This window comes from Myxocyprinus asiaticus, chromosome 34, assembly GCF_019703515.2.
Source record: "Myxocyprinus asiaticus isolate MX2 ecotype Aquarium Trade chromosome 34, UBuf_Myxa_2, whole genome shotgun sequence".
Classification (NCBI taxonomy): domain Eukaryota; kingdom Metazoa; phylum Chordata; class Actinopteri; order Cypriniformes; family Catostomidae; genus Myxocyprinus; species Myxocyprinus asiaticus.
The window spans coordinates 43,153,718-43,174,819 of NC_059377.1; the positions used below are offsets into that span (position 1 = coordinate 43,153,718).

Here is a 21,102-nt window from a genome sequence, read left to right on the forward strand (position 1 = left end):
AAAATGAATGAATATTTGGTAGTCATGATCAGGACTGATGTTGGTTAAAAAGTGGAAAATAATATGAATATATAATATTATTATGGCAGTTTTTTGACGTGGACATTTCAGTACTCTAAGGACCTCTGAGTAACTTTTTTAAATTGACGCACAAGGATTAAAATCTGATTTGTAGTGTACACAGTGGCCCAAAAAGTCTTGGAACACTCAGTAATGTTTTATGCATGTCATCTTGGACTTACACTGATATGTAGGGGCGTGTGGATGCAAGATCGTTCAAACGCAAACGTTTTCATAACCGATGTCTTTGTTGAAATTCGTAATTCACACAGTCAGACATGATCAATTTAATCAATGAGTGAAAATGTCCAATAAGTGTCCGGTTACTGAGATTAAGCAAGTGGCATTCAGCTGGTCATGTGATCCTAACATGGCCGCCCCCATGAGGGGACCCTCTCCATGTAGAATAAAACAGCTTTCATAAGGTTAATGATAGTAGATTCTTCATCTCAAGTGAGTGCTCATGATTTTATATAAATGTTTCAAAAATTAAAATTAATTTCTTAAGGAGTACAACTTTTCTAATGAGAACAAAATTACTGAGTGTATCTTTTAGATGCTTGAATGATGCTGAGTGTCATTGCATTATTTAACAAAATATCAAAGCAGTTAGCATTTATTTGAAAGAAACAAGCACACAAGCTAAATGTTTCACTAAAAGAAGTTTTTTAATGACAAAACAACAAATATAATGTTCAGATAATGTTCATAAGCTTTTACTATCATAAAAGTGAAGTTAGTTCTGAGAAAAGCTTGATTTTTGTTATCTAATGCAATAACATTCAGGCATTTTTTTATTTGCTTCCTGTATTGTATAAATTGCGCACTGAACATTCAATTACTGTAACACATGTTGTATAGCTACAATTTCCAGTGGATGGATTCAGAAAGAAAATGAAAGTAATTTCAAAATTCAAATTGGCACTTTGAAATGTTTACATGCATCTGCCCTACATCCCAAAGCACACACACTTTCTGTTCATGTGATTTGATAATAGAAGTGAAGTGTGTGTTTATACCTGCTGCAGCGGCTGATGATGGTCTATTCCTGCGGCTGACGGGAGTCGAGCAGCTGATGGTTTGGCAGATCTTGAATTCCACCCATCTTCTCTTGGACATCCTTCACTCTCGTGTGCCAGCATGAGCTTCAGGTCTCACATGTAAACTCTGATGTTCAGTTGTGATGTCCAGAGCTCCAGGAGCCCATAGAGTTCGGCCTGTGCATTATTCATGTGAGAGCATGACAGTATCAGGTGTACAATCCTTAACACCTGCAGAGAGAACAGGCCTTCAAAACAACTTACTGATTTTAACAAACTAAATAGAATAGAATAGAATTTGTTATTTTCAATATATATTGTGAAAAGTGCTTTACAAAAAATGACTCAACTAGAATAGAATTTGCTGCTTTTAATCTATATTGTTAAAAGCGCTATACAAATAAAAATGACTTGAATAGAATAGAATTTGTTACTTTGAATATAAATTGTGAAAGGTGCTTTAAAAAATAGAATAGAATTTGCTGCTTTTAATCTATATTGTTAAAAGTGCTTTAAAAATAAAAATGACTCGACTAGAATATAATAGAATTTGCTGCTTTGAATATGTATTATGAAAAGCACTATACAAATAAAAATCACTTGACTACAATAGAATAAAATAGAATTTGTTACTTTGAATATGAATTGTGAAAAGTGCTTTAAAAATAAAAATGACTTGACTACAATAGAATAGAATAGAATTTGTTACTTTGAATATGTATTATGAAAAGTGCTATACAAATACAAATTACTTGACAACAATAGAATAAAATAGAATTTGATACTTTGAATATGAATTGTGAAAAGTGCTTTAACAATAATAAAAATGGCTTGACTACAATAGAATAGAATAGAATTTGTTACTATGAATATGAATTGTGAAAAAAGCTCTAAAAATAATAACAATGACTCGACTAGAATAGAATTTGCTGCTTCTAATCTATATCGTTAAAAGCGCTATACAAATACAAATCACTTGACTACAATAGAATAGAATAGAATTTGTTACTTTGAATATGAATTGTGAAAAGTGCTTTAAAAATAATAAAAATGGCTTGACTACAATAGAATAGAAATAGAATTTGTTACTATGAATATGAATTGTGAAAAAAGCTCTAAAAATAATAACAATGACTCGACTAGAATAGAATTTGCTGCTTCTAATCTATATCGTTAAAAGCGCTATACAAATACAAATCACTTGACTACAATAGAATAGAATAGAATTTGTTACTTTGAATATGAATTGTGAAAAGTGCTTTAAAAATAATAAAAATGGCTTGACTACAATAGAATAGAAATAGAATTTGTTACTATGAATATGAATTGTGAAAAAAGCTCTAAAAATAATAACAATGACTCGACTAGAATAGAATTTGCTGCTTCTAATCTATATCGTTAAAAGCGCTATACAAATACAAATCACTTGACTACAATAGAATAGAATAGAATTTGTTATTTTGAATATGTATTATGAAAAGTGCTTTAAAAATAATAAAAATGACTTGACTACAATAGAATAGAATAGAATTATTTACTTTGAATATGTATTATGAAAAGCGCTATACAAATATAAATTACTTGACTACAATAGAATAGAATAGAATTTGTTATTTTGAATATGTATTATGAAAAGTGCTTTAAAAATAATAAAAATGGCTTGACTACAATAGAATAGAATAGAATTTGCTACTATGAATATGAATTGTGAAAAAAGCTCTAAAAATAATAAAAATGACTTGACTAGAATAGAATTTGCTGCTTCTAATCTATATCGTTAAAAGCGCTATACAAATACAAATTACTTGACTACAATAGAATAAAATAGAATTTGTTACTTTGAATATTAATTGTGAAAAGTGCTTTAAAAATAATAAAAATGACTTGACTACAATAGAATTGAATAGAATTTGTTATTTTGAATATGTATTGTGAAAAGTGCTATAAAAATCAAATTGAACTGACTAGAACAGAATAGAATGAAACAGAAATTGCTGCTTTAAATGTATGTATTGTGAAAAGTGCCATATAAATACCAATGAGTAGAGCAGAATAAGTGGCACTGCTAGTGAACTGGTTGTTAATACATACATGTTTTTTCAACATTGTAGAATGTCTATAGTTTCTGCTTGTCAGCTGCAGCATGAATCATCATGAATCCATGTGTTATTGATTATGGGTGAGTGTTGCTGAATGTTTTATAGAGAGAGAAGAAACATTCATCTGAGAGATTACAGCTTCTGAATGATTTTACAAGCTGGTCTGAGTGCTAGATACTCCCTGAACTGCATGATAGGATAAATATAACACGTATAGAGAGAGATACAGTATAGAGATCTCATTTTTAATTTGTCTATCTTCTGGGAATGAGGCCTAATGCATCCTGAATGAAATATGTGTGATGAAAACATGAAACTTGTGTCTAAAATGAACAGTCTTACATGGTGTCACTCACACTGCAGCTCATTTTAATAATGAAACAGATCTGAGCCTGTATAAAATATGCATGAGGCAGGGGCTCATCAAGGCACATACAGAGAGTGATGCTTAAGTTGAAGGCCCTGCGCTCAGCGGCCCGTCTCAAGTGTTTCAGACATCTGGCATCCTGAGCATGAAAACCTGTGAGCAGAGAGAAAGAGCTCATTGTATTAAAAGAACATTACACAATATCCTTGTGAAGAGCATGCCCAATTTAAATGAAACTGAATTCAGTGTGTTCTATCATTTGAATGAGAACCTACAACACTAGAAATATCATTAGACATTTCTATCTACCTCTTTTTCTCTCGCTTTAACCCAGTACATTAACCAAAACAATTTTTTTTTTCAAAGTCTTCACTATACATTACCATATCACATATTTAATCAAAGCCATTGTGCTTTTAACAGGGCTAAATGCATCAGTCTGGTTGAAACATATTGTAAAGTGGTCATGCAGCGCCATCATGCGGCAGTCACAGTGTACTGCACACAGTGTTGTTATTACTCCCAGACAGCAGGCGGCGCTGTGATACAATCTAAACAATGACAAATCCGCAAGAAGAAATAGGGCCGGAGTGCACATGTTTGATATGCTAGGTCACAATAAATAACGATGCTCTAATTATTTTTATAAGCGCGTTCAAGTGAAGAAAGTTGAAAGAGAGCAGGTAAGAAATGTCATCGTTTTGTTTTATTTATAAATCAAAAGTAAAAGGCAGGTTTTTAGCAGAAGATTATTATTCCTAACATATTAAAGCAATATTCCGGGTTCAAGTTAAAGGAATAATTCACTCAAAAATTAAAATTCTCTCATCATTTACTCACCCTCATGCCATCCCAGATGTGTATGACTATCTTTCTTCTGCAGAACACAAATGAAGATTTTTAGAAGAATATTTCAGCTCTGTAGGTCCATACAATGCAAGTGAATGGTGACCAGAACTTTGAAGCTCCAAAAAGCACATAAAAGCAGCATAAAAGTAATCCATATAACTCCAGTGGTTTAATCCATGTCTTCAGAAGTGATATGATAGGTGTTAGTAAGAAACAGATCAATATTTAAGTCATTTTGTTTACTATAAATCTCCACTTTTACTTTCACATTCTTCTTTTGTTTTTGGTGATTCGCATTCTTCATTAATATCGCCACGTACTGGGCAGGAGGAGAATTTATGACTAAAAATGACTTAAATATTTATATGTATCTCACCCACACCTATCATATCACTTCTTAAGACATGGATTAAACCACTGGATTACATTTAGGCTGCCTTTATGTGCTATTTGAAGCTTCAAAGTGTTGATCCAAAATACTAACGTCTGCTCTTGTCTCCTGTGATCAAACAGATCTCATGAGGTGGTGAATCATGGCACAGAGGCAGATTCTGTCTTTGCTGTTGCCCGTGAGGAGATGTGGACTTCAGCCGGTGATGTCCCGCTCTCACTGTCAGAACATCAACACGATCTCTCGGTTCTGCAGCTCCAGACAGATGAACTCTGAACCTCCTCCAGTTCACCCAGAGAACGGATCTCTTCTGGAGAATCTCTCCAGCATGGGCGTGGACCTGACCATGGCCCGCCGACGCCAGCCGGGCGTTCTCCGTAAACTCCTCACCAACGAACAAGGTCTCGCCCACTTCCTGAAGAGCAAAGGTGCCGACCAGGAGACCATCGCCAGCATCATCTCGCGTTTCCCACGATCCATCACCCGCTCCTGTCAGCACTTGGAGGAACGCTGGCAGCTGTGGAGGAACATCTTCAAGAGCGACAGCGAGGTCGTTGGAATTTTGTCACGCTCGCCCGAGTCGTTCTTCCGTTCTAGTGACAACGAAAACCTGGAGAAGAATATCGCTTTCTTGAGATCTTTGGGAATCACTCCTAAAGATCTGCACCGGCTACTCACAACAGCACCACGGACGTTCTCCAACAGCGTCGAGCTCAACAGGAACATGGTGGAACTCCTGCAGGGCATTTGCTTGAATTTGGGTGGAAAAGACCAAGAACACTTCGCCAGAACCATCATCTCCAGGAACCTGTACATCCTCATCCGCAGCACCAACCGAGTCAAAGCAAACGTCGACTTCCTGTTGAGCTCGTTGAGTTTGAGTAACACGGAGGCGCTTGTTTTACTGCAGAGCCACGGTGCTCAGATTCTGGATCTCTCGCACGAGAGTCTGAAGAGGAACTTTAAGAACCTGCAGTCGAAGCTTCAGTCTTTGGGCTGCAGCGAAGCACATTTCAAAAAGATGATCTTGAATTATTCCCTCGTGCTGTTTATCTCCTCCGAGCTGCTGAACGAGAAACTGGACACTCTCATTGATGCTGGCGTTCACATACTGCAGATCGTACAGAAGCCGAAGGTTCTTGATTTCAGTCTCGTCATCATCAAACAGCGATTGCATGACCTCAACAGTCTGGGTTATGACTTTCAGAAGAATGGCATTGCTGTTTTAGATTCGAGTAAAAAACGCTTTCATGCTAAATTAGAGAGACTGGGCTCTCCAGAGGAGTAACACTGATATTGACTTGTCTGACTGTTGTTTAGATGCACTTTCAATGATTCTAAATGTTTGTTTTGTCTGCAAGAAAATGTTGAAAATATTTAGCAAACACAGACTGTTCTGCTCAGCTTTAAAATTGTTCACATTACAGCTGTTTACTTAAGTTGGCCCTTCAAAACAAAACAAAATATTGTAAAATGATATATTTTGTATGTATTTTTATTACGTTTAGACATAAAAAATTATGTATTGACCTGAACTGTTATTGTTTCATATGAATAAAAAACTGGACACATAGATAAGTCAGATAAATATAATGCAGGGGGTCTGTGTATCTCAGCGAGTATTGACGCTGACTATCATATCTGGAGTCGTGAGTTTGAATCCAGGGTGTGCTGAGTGACTCCAGCCAGGTCTCCTAAGCAACCAAATTGACCCGGTTGCTAGGGAGGGTAGAGTCACATGGGGTAACCTCCTCGTGGTCGCTATAATGTGGTTCATGGATACCACGGAGAATAGCGTGAAGCCTCCACACGCGCTACGTCTCCGCGGTAACGCGCTCAACAAGCCACGTGATAAGATGCGCGGATTGACGGTCTCAGACGCGGAGGCAACTGAGATTCGTCCTCCGCCACCCGGATTGAGGCGAGTCACTACGCCACCACGAGGACTTAGAGCGCATTGGGAATTCGGCATTCCAAATTGGGGAATAAATAAATAAATAAATAAATATAATGCACAGATGAACTGTGTATGCTATGTGCTCAAGAACATTAAAAATCATTGTATTTTTTTAAGTCTTCTTGTGTTAATTTTGTGGGGACTATATGACCATATTCTATTAAGACTATTAATTTATATTTACAAATGTATGTTTACTGAGAAAAATTAAAGTAAATAAAACAATATTAAAAATAAATAATATATATACTGTATATATACTATATATACACACATATACATATATTAGGGCTGTGCAATATGGACAAATAAATCATATCGCAATTTTTATAAAACATCAGAATTCTGAGTAAGAGATAAAATTGCAGTTTGCTGTTTTAGATTTTGCACATGCTCATGTCACAATTTTATTATATATAGTATGTCTTCAGGAATGTTTTCAAAACTTTCAGTGATGTAAAAAAAATTGTATATAACAACAAAGTGAAGTGTTATATTTTGTATATTGTTTAACTTTATAAAATATTTTATATTAAGTTGTTTTATTTTTCAAAAATAATTTGCAATTAAAATATATACTTTTTATAACCATACACTATAACTATAATATGTACTTTTTATAACAAAAATGATTTAATGAAATAATGTAATATTACATATGTAGTATATAAACAAAATAATAATGCTAATAAATTACGTGTGTAACATTTACTTTTTTTATTATTAAAGCTGAAGTGTGTAAATTTCTGTGCCAGCGAATGGAACTGTAAAAATAAAAGTTTTCAAACAGCCTTCCGAATATGCCATCCGTCTTCCATTTGTCACCAAAACAGATAGTCCCGCCCCTAACTCACGCCATTGGTTGAGTCAGTGTTGTTGCGTCGGGCTGGATGGGTCGCTCAAAAGAAATATCAAAATATTTTTATAGCGCTATAAAGACGTGTTTGCAGTTTTTGAGAAAAATAACCTTTAATTGGTTTGCTTAGTCCTCTGCATATCAAGCTGCGACAGGTAAAGGTATTTTAACACACTTCAGCATTAATATTATTGTGTTGGCATTGGCCGCCTGCAGTTCCATCACTAACCGCTAGAGGTCTCCAATGTCACATGCTGAAGCGGAACTGATGCGCAGTTGCTGTTGTTTCCAGCCGGATTCATTGAACTGTTACGCAGCTGCAGTTTGCATGTGCAGAGAGAAATTTCAGCAGTAGGTGAGTGATGATCAATATACATGATTAGTTATTAATCTTCGCTGGACACACAGCTGCTGTATGATTCATATTTAATAAGACACACACGCGCGTACTTTAGAAATATAGTAGTTTTCGACTGCCATGTTCTTAAAACACTTTAAATCTCAGAGAAGATAATATAATCTGACTCTTACAATTAAACACGCTGTTTCGGATAATGTACATTAAATAATTTAATAATCTGCAAAGAGGTGGATTTCACACTGTCATTCATCAGGGCGGGTCATGATGCTGAATATTAAATAGGTGTTGATATGTGGGCGGTCATATGTTAATGAGTTGTGGTGATGACATCATTAAGCTTTTAAGTGTAGTTTTGTAGTATTGAGCGTCAATAAATGTTCTGGTTGGATTGTAGAGTTCTTAAAGTGACAGTATGTCACAGAACTTTAATCTTTTATTTTAAAAGAGACATTTTAACATGTTTCATTTCGTTTGTGAATGTGTCACAGGTTTGTGTGTTCCACCGTCATTATGGATTCTGCTGTGGAGGCTGAGAAAGGATCTGCAACTATTAAAGAACAGTACGTTTATTAGTTTTATTACAATCGTGTTGATCTGATGATATACATCACAGATTTTAATGTCTCATTCTGCACTTTAATAGGTTCCTCACCACTAAAGAGAAGTTCCATGAGTTTCTGGAGTCGGGCTGGCAGCGTCAGAAGGGTGATGAGGTGGACCGAGACACAGAGGAACCGTCAGGAGAACCGGAGCAGAAGAGGGTGAAGCTGGACACTAATGATCTGCAGGATGGAGACAGAAGAGAGAAGAAGAGAATGAGAGGACAGAATAAATCCAGACCGCACATGAAACCTAACAGTTATGAGGACAGAAGACTGTGCCCATCCATCAGTCAGGTATTCACATAAACCCATAATAAAATAAGCTATTTATGCTTGTTTTCACAAACTAAGGGCCATTGAAATTACTTTCTGTAAGCAGTATTACCCCGCAACTTAAGTGTTTTTGTGATATGTGTCTCTTCCAGGAACGAGAAACCAAATGCGTTTACGGTGATAAATGTCGCTTCATCCACGACGTGGCGGAGTACATGTCCACTAAAGCCCAAGACCTGGGTGATCAGTGTTACCTGTACAACACCTTTGGCAAGTGTCATTACGGAGTGACATGCCGGTTTGCTAAAGCTCACGTGAGCCCAGAGTTGAAGAATCTAGTGAATGAAGATCTTCATAAAAGCTTCGCTGACAGAGTGATGGTCAGAAACAACCTGGATAAAGAGCTGCAGAAACGCCTGCGGAAGAAACAGGTATGTTTTAAGGGCACAGATGCGTACCTGAAGACCATCAACAAAGGAAAGAAACCAGACAACAAAAGCAGAGATGAGTGTCGTGATGTGAAAGCAGAAGAAACTCAGAGATGCTCTGGAGATCCTTCTACTGGTCAAGAAACACAGGTACTTGAAAGTCAACATGAAATCAAAATTCACCATTTATCATTGACGTTGTACATTTCAACATTATTTGTACTTCAGACCTTTATTTTGTTGGACAAGAAAAATTAGCCTCATATACAGTACCATGTGACTCAAATTTGATATGTAAAATGTTACAATTTTACACGTGGAGCCACATTGAGAGCCCCATATCTCTGCGAGTTAACAATATAGGGCCCTAAAAATTAAAATGCAAAAAGGAAAGTTTATTCTGAACCAGAATTTAAAAGGATCTTTATATATCTTTAATACTTCTGGAGTTATAGGCACTCTAACTTTGGAAAACAACACATAAAAAGTGTTTTTTCCCAAATTTGGACTCACACCATTAGCTTATAATGCAACAAGGGGTGCTGAAGTGTACTGATTTTAGTAATAGATCTACCTATCTCTGTGTAAAAATAAAATCATGACACTGACATCTTTCTAAGGTTATTTATTTTACCTGTAGTTTTGCTCCAAACATCAAAGGTGGAAGTTTCTGAAATTCGTTTGATTTGCCTCCTGAGACCCGAGTGTGACTGCTGTGTGCATTTTCCATTTCCCTTTTTGATTTATATCTAGTAACACCCAATAAACAACCCAAAAAAAACAATTTTCTAGAGCAAATAGTTTTTCTAAAAATGTATGTCCTCATATGTGGACAGCGGGACTATGTTGTGAAATTTTGAGTCACACTAAGCTATAGAAAGTCATATTTTTTTCTTTTATCATATAGTTGATGTTTCCAGGAGTGCTGTTTATTCATGTTTTTGAGATGTTACAGACATTACATCAGAAATAATCATAATTAATTCAGATTCAAAGTAATGTCCAGCATCATCCAATCACTGTCAATCATGTTAAAATAAAAGGATACATTATAAATTCTGAATCTATGTACTGATTATCATTGTCACATGTCTGTCAAACATGTTGAGTGATCCAAACATCATCTGCAGCCTGAAACTGAACTTTTGATCAGATTTTAGGAGTGAATGCACTTAACTGCATAGAGAGCTATAGGATGCTCCCTTGCTCCCTATTTAGTGAATGACTTAACCTCCAGTGTGCTGTCTGTCTGCACTGGTTTCAGAACAGTTTGAAATGCACCTTATTTTCATCCTAACTCCATATAAAGCCTCTGAAAGACAACATTTTTCAGCTTTTGGATGCATCCATTGATTCATAATGCACAGAGAATATAGAATTTCTAAAGAATGTGCTAAAATACACTTTAGTGTACATTGTGTTTATCAGTGTGGTGTTTCACAATAATTTGCTAAAAAATTAAAAATGGCATATTGGATGAAACTAGAGACTCTAATCTTTTGACTCAAACAGGTTTTTATGTAAAAACATAATTAGGTTTCTTACCAGATGTCGTTTTGTTGACGTTTCTCCCAAAGACAAACTCTGCTGTGGTCGGCAGCATGTTGTTTTGTCACATGACTCAGAGTGTCAAAAGTTTAACCCTTTATTAACAGCACAGAATCTCCTGAACTGAGATCAGTCGGTTTAAATGAATTTAAATCATGCTTGCGTATAGCGAAGCCAAAATACAACATCCATGCATGTGTATGCAGGGTCGCACGAGGTTAGACATGGAGTAACCCAATACAAACTCAGAGGTTTCTTAAAGACTGATGGTTGTTTGGAGTTGTCTGATCTGAAAGTGTCTTAAATGCAGAACTGTGCGGTTCCTCCTGTGAAGACTGTGGGGCCGATAACTGATGCTGACATCATCAAACTGCGACCATGTGAAAAGAAGCAGGTATGTTTGGCTCAGAATGGCACACTAGTACTATTTCTGCAGTATTTATAGTATGTGCAGTTTGCAAAGCTGCTTTTTATTTGTTTTCTCCAAACTCAGGTGGATTTCAGAGACAAACTCTATCTGGCTCCTCTTACCACGGTAAGCTCACATTTACTACAGTATGAATGTTATTCATGGATCAAATCACATGTAAAAAAGCTGCTCACTGCTAATTTTGTGTGGTGTTTTCTGTCAGTGTGGTAATCTTCCATTCCGGCGTGTGTGTAAGCGGTTTGGTGCAGATATCACTTGTGGCGAAATGGCCATGTGCACAAATCTCCTGCAGGGTCAGTCGTCAGAGTGGGCGCTTCTCAAGAGACACGAGAGTGAAGATCTGTTCGGCGTTCAGGTAAACCAATAACAACAACTCACGTTGACACACGTCCGTGTAGCGCATATTCACATTGAAAAACAATGGAAAAATAGTGCAGATGGGCACAAAAATGTGTTCGGTGTGAACCGCCCTGGGAACACATGCTTCTTTAATTAGTTCAGTATTTAGCGTTTACATGTTGTGGTGTTGTGTTGCAGTTGGAAGGTTGTTTTCCTGACACTATGACCAGGTGTGCTGAGCTGCTCAATCAAAACATTGATGTAGATTTTGTTGATATAAACTCCGGCTGCCCCATTGACCTTGTTTACAAGAAGGTAAATGATGTATTATGGGATGTATTATTGAGACCAAACTCACAGCAGTGACATAATAATTGCAAGATGAACACTTTAGAAATATCTATAGTGAGGAACTTTTGTTTCGTCAGGGCGGTGGATGTGGCCTGATGACACGAACCAACAAATTTGAGCAGATAGTGAGAGGAATGAATTCAGTAAGTGTGTCATATCCATCACTAATGTGATAAAACTGCATCTAATGTTGCTGGAACTTTAAACTAAACTCCGCTCAAATCGTTCATCGAATTATTAATCACTGAACTGTCACTTCGAGTCTCTCCAGTCATCGTTGTCATGTGTGATATTTGCACTTCTGCAGGTGCTGGACAGTCCTTTAACTGTTAAGATCCGTACAGGAGTTCAGCAGAACTCTAATATTGCACACAAACTGATTCCAGAACTGAAGAAATGGGGTGTATCGCTTATTACGGTATGATGGAACTGTTGCCATGGAAACAGATGTTGATACTGGTGGCTTGATATTTTTTTGGCGAATGATTGAGATGTGACATTTAATCATTAAGTTTGTTCTCCACAGCTGCACGGCAGATCGCGTGAACAGCGCTACACAAAGCTGGCCGACTGGGAATACATCAACACCTGCTCAGAACTCGCCGCTCCAGTACCGCTGTTCGGTAAATACACTGATATAGGCTGAAGAATTCGAACATCCCAACCTTTCATGGTGTAGCTGAATACAGATAATGATATTAATTTATACTACAGCATTGTTGAATTATTGATTCTGGTTGGTTGATGTGTTCTTAAGGCGTTTATTAATATTCAGTAAATTCGGCTGTAAAGCAAATCGGATAAAAATGACAAACAATTTGTATTTTTATGAAATTACTTAATCGGTGGTGTTTTTACAGAGCCTCTTAGAGGACAGTTAGGGAATTTATTTTCTGAATTAGTTTTGCATTACCTTACTATAGTAAACACTCCCTTGCAATAGTTCACAAGTTTTGTGTTCCCTTGCAATAATTTATCTCGCGACAAGTTTTGTGTTCCCTTGCAATAGTTTATCTTGCAACAAGTTTTGTGTTCCCTTGCAATAGTTTATCTTGCAACAAGTTTTGTGTTCCCTTGCAACAAGTTTTGTGTTCCCTTGCAATAGTTTATCTTGCAACAAGTTTTGCGTTCCCTTGCAATAAGTTTTACGTTCCTTGCAACAAGTTTTGCGTTCCCTTGCAATAGTTTATCTTGCAACAAGTTTTGTGTTCCCTTGCAACAAGTTTTGCGTTCCCTTGCAACAAGTTTATGCGTTCCTTGCAAGTTTAGTTTATCTTGCAACAAGTTTTGCGTTCCCTTGCAACAAGTTTTGCGTTCCCTTGCAATAGTTTATCTTGCAACAAGTTTTGTGTTCCCTTGCAACAAGTTTTGCGTTCCCTTGCAATAGTTTATCTTGCAACAAGTTTTGCGTTCCCTTGCAACAAGTTTTGCGTTCCCTTGCAACAAGTTTTGCGTTCCCTTGCAATAGTTTATCTTGCAACAAGTTTTGTGTTCCCTTGCAACAAGTTTTGCGTTCCCTTGCAATAGTTTATCTTGCAACAAGTTTTGCGTTCCCTTGCAACAAGTTTTGCGTTCCCTTGCAACAAGTTTTGCGTTCCCTTGCAATAGTTTATCTTGCAACAAGTTTTGTGTTCCCTTGCAACAAGTTTTGCGTTCCCTTGCAATAGTTTATCTTGCAACAAGTTTTGCGTTCCCTTGCAACAAGTTTTGCGTTCCCTTGCAACAAGTTTTGCGTTCCCTTGCAATAGTTTATCTTGCAACAAGTTTTGCATTCCCTTGCAATAGTTTATCTTGCAACAAGTTTTGTGTTCCCTCGCAACAAGTTTTGCATTCCCTTGCAATAGTTTATCTTGCAACAAGTTTTGCGTTCCCTTGCAATAGTTTATCTTACAAGTTTTGTGTTCCCTCGCAACAAGTTTTGCGTTCCCTTGCAATAGTTTATCTTGCAACAAGTTTTGCGTTCCCTCGCAATAATTTATCTTGCAACAAGTTTTGTGTCCCTTGCAATAGTTTATCTCGCAACAAGTTTTGCGTTCCCTTGCAGTAGTTTATCTCGCAACTAGTTTTGCGTTCTCTCGCAATAATTTATCTTGCAACAAGTTTTGCGTTCCCTCGCAATAGTTTATCTCGCAACAAGTTTTGTGTTCCCTTGCAATAGTTTATCTCGCAACAAGTTTTGCGTTCCCTTGCAATAATGTATCTCGCAACAAGTTTTGCATTCCCTTGCAATAGTTTATCTTGCAACAAGTTTTGCGTTCCCTTGCAATAGTTTATCTTACAAGTTTTGTGTTCCCTCGCAACAAGTTTTGCGTTCCCTTGCAATAGTTTATCTTGCAACAAGTTTTGCGTTCCCTCGCAATAATTTATCTTGCAACAAGTTTTGTGTCCCTTGCAATAGTTTATCTCGCAACAAGTTTTGCGTTCCCTTGCAGTAGTTTATCTCGCAACTAGTTTTGCGTTCTCTCGCAATAATTTATCTTGCAACAAGTTTTGCGTTCCCTCGCAATAGTTTATCTCGCAACAAGTTTTGCGTTCCCTCTCAATAGTTTATCTCGCAACAAGTTTTGCGTTCCCTCGTAACAAGTTGTGTTCCCTCGCAACAAGTTTTGCGTTCCCTTGCAGTAGTTTATCTCGCAACTAGTTTTGCGTTCCCTCTCAATAGTTTATCTCGCAACAAGTTTTGCGTTCCCTCTCAATAGTTTATCTCGCAACAAGTTTTGCGTTCCCTTGCAATAGTTTATCTTGCAACTAGTTTTGCGTTCCCTCGCAACTAGTTTTGCGTTCCCTCACAATAGTTTATCTCGCAACAAGTTTTGCGTTCCCTTGCAGTAGTTTATCTCGCAACTAGTTTTGTGTTCCCTTGCAATAGTTTATCTTGCAACAAGTTTTGCGTTCTCTCGCAATAATTTATCTTGCAACAAGTTTTGCGTTCCCTCGCAATAGTTTATCTCGCAACAAGTTTTGCGTTCCCTCTCAATAGTTTATCTCGCAACAAGTTTTGCGTTCCCTCGTAACAAGTTGTGTTCCCTCGCAACAAGTTTTGCGTTCCCTTGCAGTAGTTTATCTCGCAACTAGTTTTGCGTTCCCTCTCAATAGTTTATCTCGCAACAAGTTTTGCGTTCCCTCTCAATAGTTTATCTCGCAACAAGTTTTGCGTTCCCTTGCAATAGTTTATCTTGCAACTAGTTTTGCGTTCCCTCGCAACTAGTTTTGCGTTCCCTCACAATAGTTTATCTTGCAACAAGTTTTGAGTTCCCTCGCAATACTTTATCTCGCAATAAGTTTTGCTTTCCCTCGCAACAAGTTTTGCGTTCCCTCGCAATAGTTTATCTCGCAACAAGTTTTGCGTTCCCTCGCAACAAGTTGTGTTCCCTCGCAATAGATTATCTTGCAACAAGTTTTGTGTTCCCTCGCAACAAGCTTTGCATTCCCTTGCAATAGTTTATTTCGCAACAAGTTTTGCGTTCCCTCGCAATAGTTTATCTCGCAACAAGTTTTGCATTCCCTCGCAACAAGTTTTGCGTTCCCTCGCTATAGTTTGCATTCCTTCACAATAATTAGCATTTTCTTGCAATAACTTTTGCAATCTCTCACTCTAGTTTGCGTTCCTTTCGCAATAATTTTCGTGTTCTTGCAGTAAGTTTTGCGTTCCCTCACAAGTTGTGTTTCCTCTCAATAAATGTTATATTCACTCGCAATAGTTTTCGTTCTCTCACAATAAGTTTTGCATTCCCTCTCAACAAATTTTGTTCCCTCGCAACAAGTTTCCATTCCTTCACAATAATTAGCATTTTCTTGCAATAATGTTTGCATTCCCTCACTCTAGTTTGCGTTCCCTTTGCAATAGTTTTTGTTCTCTTGCAATAGTTCTGGATTCCCTCACAACAAGTTTTGCGTTCCCTTGCAATAGTTTTGTGTTCCTTCGCAAGAAGTTTTGTGTTCCCTCACAATAATTTGCAATTTCTTGCAATAACTTTGGCATTCCCTTACTATAGTTTGCATTCCCTCACAATAGTTTCGTTCCCTCGCTACAAGTTTTGCGTTCCCTCACAACAAATAAATTCCCTGCCTGTCCTCTATGGGTCTTTGTACATTTCTAACAGTGGTAAATGGGGAATAATTGACCAAATTAATGCACACCTGAGGTGTAACTCTGTGGCCGCATTACCTCTTCATTACCTGTGCATACATTTCATTCTTAACATTTATTTTCTGATGCATAAGCAATCAAATGTTTATACTCTAGATATTTTGAGTACAGTATGAAATTATATAACTGCACAAACCTCAGGTGTAAATTTGATTGTGTGATCTGCAGGTAATGGGGACATTCTTTCTTATGAAGACGCCATGAAGGCCAGAGAGACGGGAGTATCAGGAATCATGGTGGCCAGGTCAGTCTGATGGAGCTGCTCTGATTAAATCATCTGTGTCAGTTCTGGTGAGTTTTGATATGATGTACTTCCTGTCATGCAGGGGTGCTCTGATCAAGCCATGGCTCTTTACTGAGATTAAGGAGAGCAGACACTGGGACATCTCCTCCAGTGAGCGTTTGGACATCCTCAGAGACTTCACCAACAACGGCCTTGAGCACTGGGGCTCCGACACACAGGGAGTAGAAAAGACACGCAACTTCATGTTGGAGTGGCTCTCCTTCCTGTGCAGGTTAGTTATGCACTGTAAATACATGGATTTTTGCAGTACTATTGTTTTTCCATGTATATCTTCAGGCTTGCATCAGATTCACACAGAGTGAGAGATGTGGAGTTTGATCATAACATGTGTCAGTACTAGATGGGTCACACAGCCTCGTTCACAGGCCTAGATCAGACTGCCATTTAAAGACCTCTCTAAAATAAAAACTCAACAGTGATGAATGACACTTTGTTTTTAAGGTCTGTATAACTTGATCCATCATTCTGATTGCATCCATCATTTGTGCTGTCGTTTGTGTAAATGTGCATTCAGGTATATTCCGGTGGGTTTGTTGGAGAGAGTACCGCAGAAGATTAACGAGCGTCCGCCGTTCTACATGGGTCGAGATTACATGGAGTCTCTGATGGCCAGTCAACATGTGGGCGACTGGATCAAAATCAGGTGATACACAGATCACAAATCATTTTAGAGTTTCTTTAAGTTTAAAGGGGAAAATTAGAAGTAATAGAATAGAAACAACATTTGTCATTTATTTTTTTAAGCAAATTATTCTTGACTTAATTTGACTGAATTTGATTGGTGGGTTATAATCGTTTCATAAAAGTTTAGTTAATGAACTATAAACGTGAAGTTTGTCAAGACGAACTTTGATGGTGGCATGACAAAGCCTGGCCTGAAAGCTTTAAAAGCTTAAAGTTTGCTGATTTTACAGACCTTGGAGTAAGACAAACAGCCAGTTAGTTAGTGTTTATATACAGCTCTGGAAAAATGAAGAGACCACTGCAAAATTATCAGTTTCTATGGATTTACTATTTTTAAGTGTGTTTGAGGTAATTGAACATTTTTGTTTTATTCTATAAAGTACTGACAACATTTCTCCCAAATTCCAAATAAAAATATTGTCACTTAGAGCATTTATTTGCAGAAAATGACAACTGGTCAAAATAACAAAAAAGATGCAGTATCATCAGACCTCGAATAATGAAAGAAAACAAGTTCATATTCATTATTAATCAACACAATACTAATGTTTTAACTTAGAGTTCAGAAATCAATATTTGGTGGAATAATCCTGATTTTCAATCACAGCTGTCATGTGTCTTGGCATGATCTCTGCCAGTCTTTCACATTGCTGTTGGGTGACTTTATGCCACTCCTGCTGCAAAAATTCAAGCATCTCGGCTTTGTTTGATGGCTTGTGGCCATCCATCTTCCTCTTGATCACATTCAGAGGTTTTCAATGGGGTTCAGGTCTGGAGATTGGGCTGGCCATGACAGGGTCTTGATCCGGCGGTCCTCCATCCACACCTTGATTGACCTGGCTGTGTGGCATGGAGCATTGTCCTGCTGGAAAAACCAATCCTCAGGGTTGGGGAACATCATCAGAGAAGAAGGAAGCAAGTTTTGTTCCAGGATAACCTTGTACGTGGCTTGATTCATGCGTCCTTCACAAAGACGAATCTGTCCGATTCCAGCCTTGCTGAAGCACCCCCAGATCATCACCGATCCTCCACCAAATTTCAAATTACCAAATGGCCACAAGCCATCAAACAAAGCCGAGATGCTTGAATTTTTGCGCCAGGAGTGGCATAAAGTCACCCAACAGCAATGTGAAAGACTGGCAGAGATCATGCCAAGACACATAAAATCAGGATTATTCCACCAAATATTGATTTCTGAACACTTCCTGAATTAAAACTATACGGTATTGTGTTGTTTAACTTGTTTTCTTTGCATTATTTCTGTTATTTTGACCAGTTGTCATTTTCTGCAAATAAATGCTCTAAATGACAATATTTTTATTTGGAATTTGGGAGAAATGTTGTCAGTACTTTATAGAATAAAACAAAAATGTTCATTTTACTCAATGTACATATAAATAGTAAATCCAGAGAAATTTTTGTCAAATCAACATAATTAAAATAATTAACTTTTTTTTAATTTATTGCTATTTAATATATTTACTAATATCTCTTTTACTTTAATACATTTACATTTTCTTCTTTCTCATCTGCAGTGAAATGCTGTTGGGACCGGTGCCCAAAAACTTCAGTTTTCTGCCCAAACACAAAGCCAACGCTTATAAATGACCGTTGACTGGAATGTGACGTCTGAACAATGTGTTTTTTAATTCATATAAACCTATTTTAAAGATAGATTATTCGTGAATTTCCACACAAAAGACATTTATTAACGTTCAGGGTGGTTTAATTTTAAACAAATGTAATAAAGTTGTTAAAGACTGAATAGGTGTGTGTGTGATATTAATGCAGAATGATTTACAAATGAGTTAGTAGCACTGACCAGTGAAATAAAACTATATGGTGTATTACCAGCGTTGATGACTCCATGATAATCCCAAAACCAGACAGAAATCTCTTTTGAAACATTGATCAATAAAGAATGTAAATGAAGTGAGATACTCACACATGACTGCAGTTTACATTTATCATCCATCATTGCAGACGTCTGATGAAAGAGACAATATGTCATTATGAAACCCGTGTTATTAAAGACAGAATTGACAGATGGCATTCTGTATGTATTCATCATATTCATCTTTTAATTGTAGTGTTTGGCAGAATGTGTTTATGGAACACCTGAGATTAAAAAAAATCAATAGATATCAGAATATAGTGCTCTTATTAAAATATGAACATTGACAGCATAATGTTCTGCAATACAAACCCTCAGATGAACACACTGCACAGATGGGTGGGGTTAATCTTGGGGGTGGGGCTTTGGGGGAGTAGTTTGTGTCAGGGGGAGGGGTTAGTGTCAGCATCTTCACCTCTGATCTTTAAACTCTGGTCCTTATTATAAAATACCTTGCAAGGCACAAATGAATACAAACATTAAAATGACTCCACACAATCATTCATATAAACACTGATATTACAACTAAAAACGCTCTCTGATAACAAACGTGTCTGTTCAGTGTTTGCATTAAAAATCTCAGGCAGTCTAATGTGATGCTGTTGAGATACAGAAATGGTGCACCAGTGCTTGTTTACTTTTTCAGCCATCTTGACTCCAGAAGAACCTCAGAATTAAGTTGCAATTGATCCAGTCCATGAGCACTTCGCATGTGCAATTTCTCCAAACCCACTTGCGCCTAGACTTAGCGCATGCATAGCACAAAAATACCAAAACTTCATGGGCATGCAGACTTTGCACTAATGACTTAAAGCATAGTCCCTTCGATACAAGACTTCAAGTCTTTAATGAGGGAATGATCTACAATCCCATGAAGCATTGAGAATGGTGTAATCTAATTTAAAATGACGAAATATATAAAAATATTGATTTAAGTTCTTGATTATAACAAGTATAGAAACAATACATTTTAAGTTTACTGCAAAAGATTCAGATATATACAAATATATAAGTAGATAGAGAGCGACTTGATGTGCATCATGGTCATGCAGAGCTCTTTTTACTTTGCTAGCTGCGTTTCTCTGATTGGTGGATCCATTTTTATTTCGAATACATTTTAAATAATGTGGACTGATGACTTCAACAGAAACATATACCATCGATTAACAACCTCAGAGCTCACGGTAGGTCTGTCTTTAAAGGTTTCTAAGTTATTGTTAATAATCAGTTCCCCTATGGAGAAAATGAATGGGATTTTTAATTCTGGAACCGGACTGTGGCGCTCTATTTAACACCATCTGGGCAGGAAGTGAAGGTGCTCAGATGCATTACACAGAGGTTCTTATGCGGGTGACTTGAGTTCAAATTCAGCTCGTGTCATTTCCTGATCCAATTCCCCTTTGTTTTAGTGTCCTGTAACCTCTTCATGGTCTGTTGTTTATAACAAAAAGCCACAAAACTCGCAAGAAATATAGCTGTTGCACAATATTCAGTGGAATACAAGTACTGGACAGTGATGGCGAGTTCAGTGGTGCAACAACTGCAGTATTTTCATCATGGAAAAGAAGCACAAAAGCAGCTGAACATTGGATATTTTTTGGCTGATAATGCCATTTTTGGTTTTCAGCCGAAAGAGAAACGAGGCCGAAAATCTTAACAGAAACCACTGATTTTACCACAGAATGCTTTCATAAACAGAAGAGAATTTTCTGTGCTGTTGCGCTTGTCGTTTGGATTTCTCCATGAGTCTCAACTGTAACTGTGACCATGTTACCGTCAGACGACGTTTACATTAAATGTAATTAAACCAGGATTATTTCACATGAACGCTGCTTTTTCTCCATCTAAGAATTTCTGTTAGACATCTTTAAACAAACTTTGAAAATAACAGAGACAAAAAACTGGACGCCACATGCAGTGAGGTAACCTGACAACAATGTAGCAAACTACTGTTTGAAACATTCATTGTTGCATACTGGAGACTTTCACATGCCATTTAAAAAAATTAGTATGCAGTATACAGTACATACTGTGCAGTATGCAGAAAGCAGTATAATAATATTCCATTTTGAACTGATGTTTCTCAACTGGAAGTAGTTTTAACCTCTCCTCCAGCAGT

General features: G+C 37.2%; 3 protein-coding genes across 3 annotated transcripts in view; all 3 read left to right on the forward strand.

Moving 5' to 3' along the window:
* Window positions 1–21,102, forward strand: part of LOC127425109 (uncharacterized) — a 208,104-nt gene that overhangs the window by 177,170 nt on the left and 9,832 nt on the right. The gene's annotated exons all lie outside the window — the stretch shown is intronic.
* On the forward strand, window positions 4,130–6,879 carry LOC127425104 (transcription termination factor 1, mitochondrial-like). Its single transcript, XM_051670758.1, has 2 exons — window positions 4,130–4,249; window positions 4,929–6,879. Exon 2 carries the CDS (start codon window positions 4,949–4,951, stop codon window positions 6,092–6,094), a length of 1,146 nt encoding a protein of 381 aa, XP_051526718.1. The 5' UTR covers window positions 4,130–4,249; window positions 4,929–4,948; the 3' UTR covers window positions 6,095–6,879.
* Window positions 7,926–19,138, forward strand: LOC127425099 (tRNA-dihydrouridine(47) synthase [NAD(P)(+)]-like). Its single transcript, XM_051670751.1, has 15 exons — window positions 7,926–7,974; window positions 8,469–8,540; window positions 8,624–8,876; window positions 9,008–9,433; window positions 11,142–11,225; window positions 11,325–11,366; window positions 11,464–11,616; window positions 11,799–11,915; window positions 12,029–12,094; window positions 12,259–12,369; window positions 12,478–12,574; window positions 16,270–16,345; window positions 16,428–16,616; window positions 16,920–17,048; window positions 18,625–19,138. Exons 2-15 carry the CDS (start codon window positions 8,491–8,493, stop codon window positions 18,695–18,697), a joined length of 1,866 nt encoding a protein of 621 aa, XP_051526711.1. The 5' UTR covers window positions 7,926–7,974; window positions 8,469–8,490; the 3' UTR covers window positions 18,698–19,138.

Coding starts and splice junctions, on each gene's coding strand:
- LOC127425104 (XM_051670758.1), top strand. CDS start 4,949: ATGGCACAGAGGCAGATTCTGTCTTTGCTGTTGCCCGTGAGGAGATGT.
- LOC127425099 (XM_051670751.1), top strand. CDS start 8,491: ATGGATTCTGCTGTGGAGGCTGAGAAAGGATCTGCAACTATTAAAGAA. Junction 11,367..11,463: donor ATCTGGCTCCTCTTACCACG/GTAAGCTCACAT, acceptor GTTTTCTGTCAG/TGTGGTAATCTTCCATTCCG. Junction 17,049..18,624: donor GGCGACTGGATCAAAATCAG/GTGATACACAGA, acceptor TCTCATCTGCAG/TGAAATGCTGTTGGGACCGG.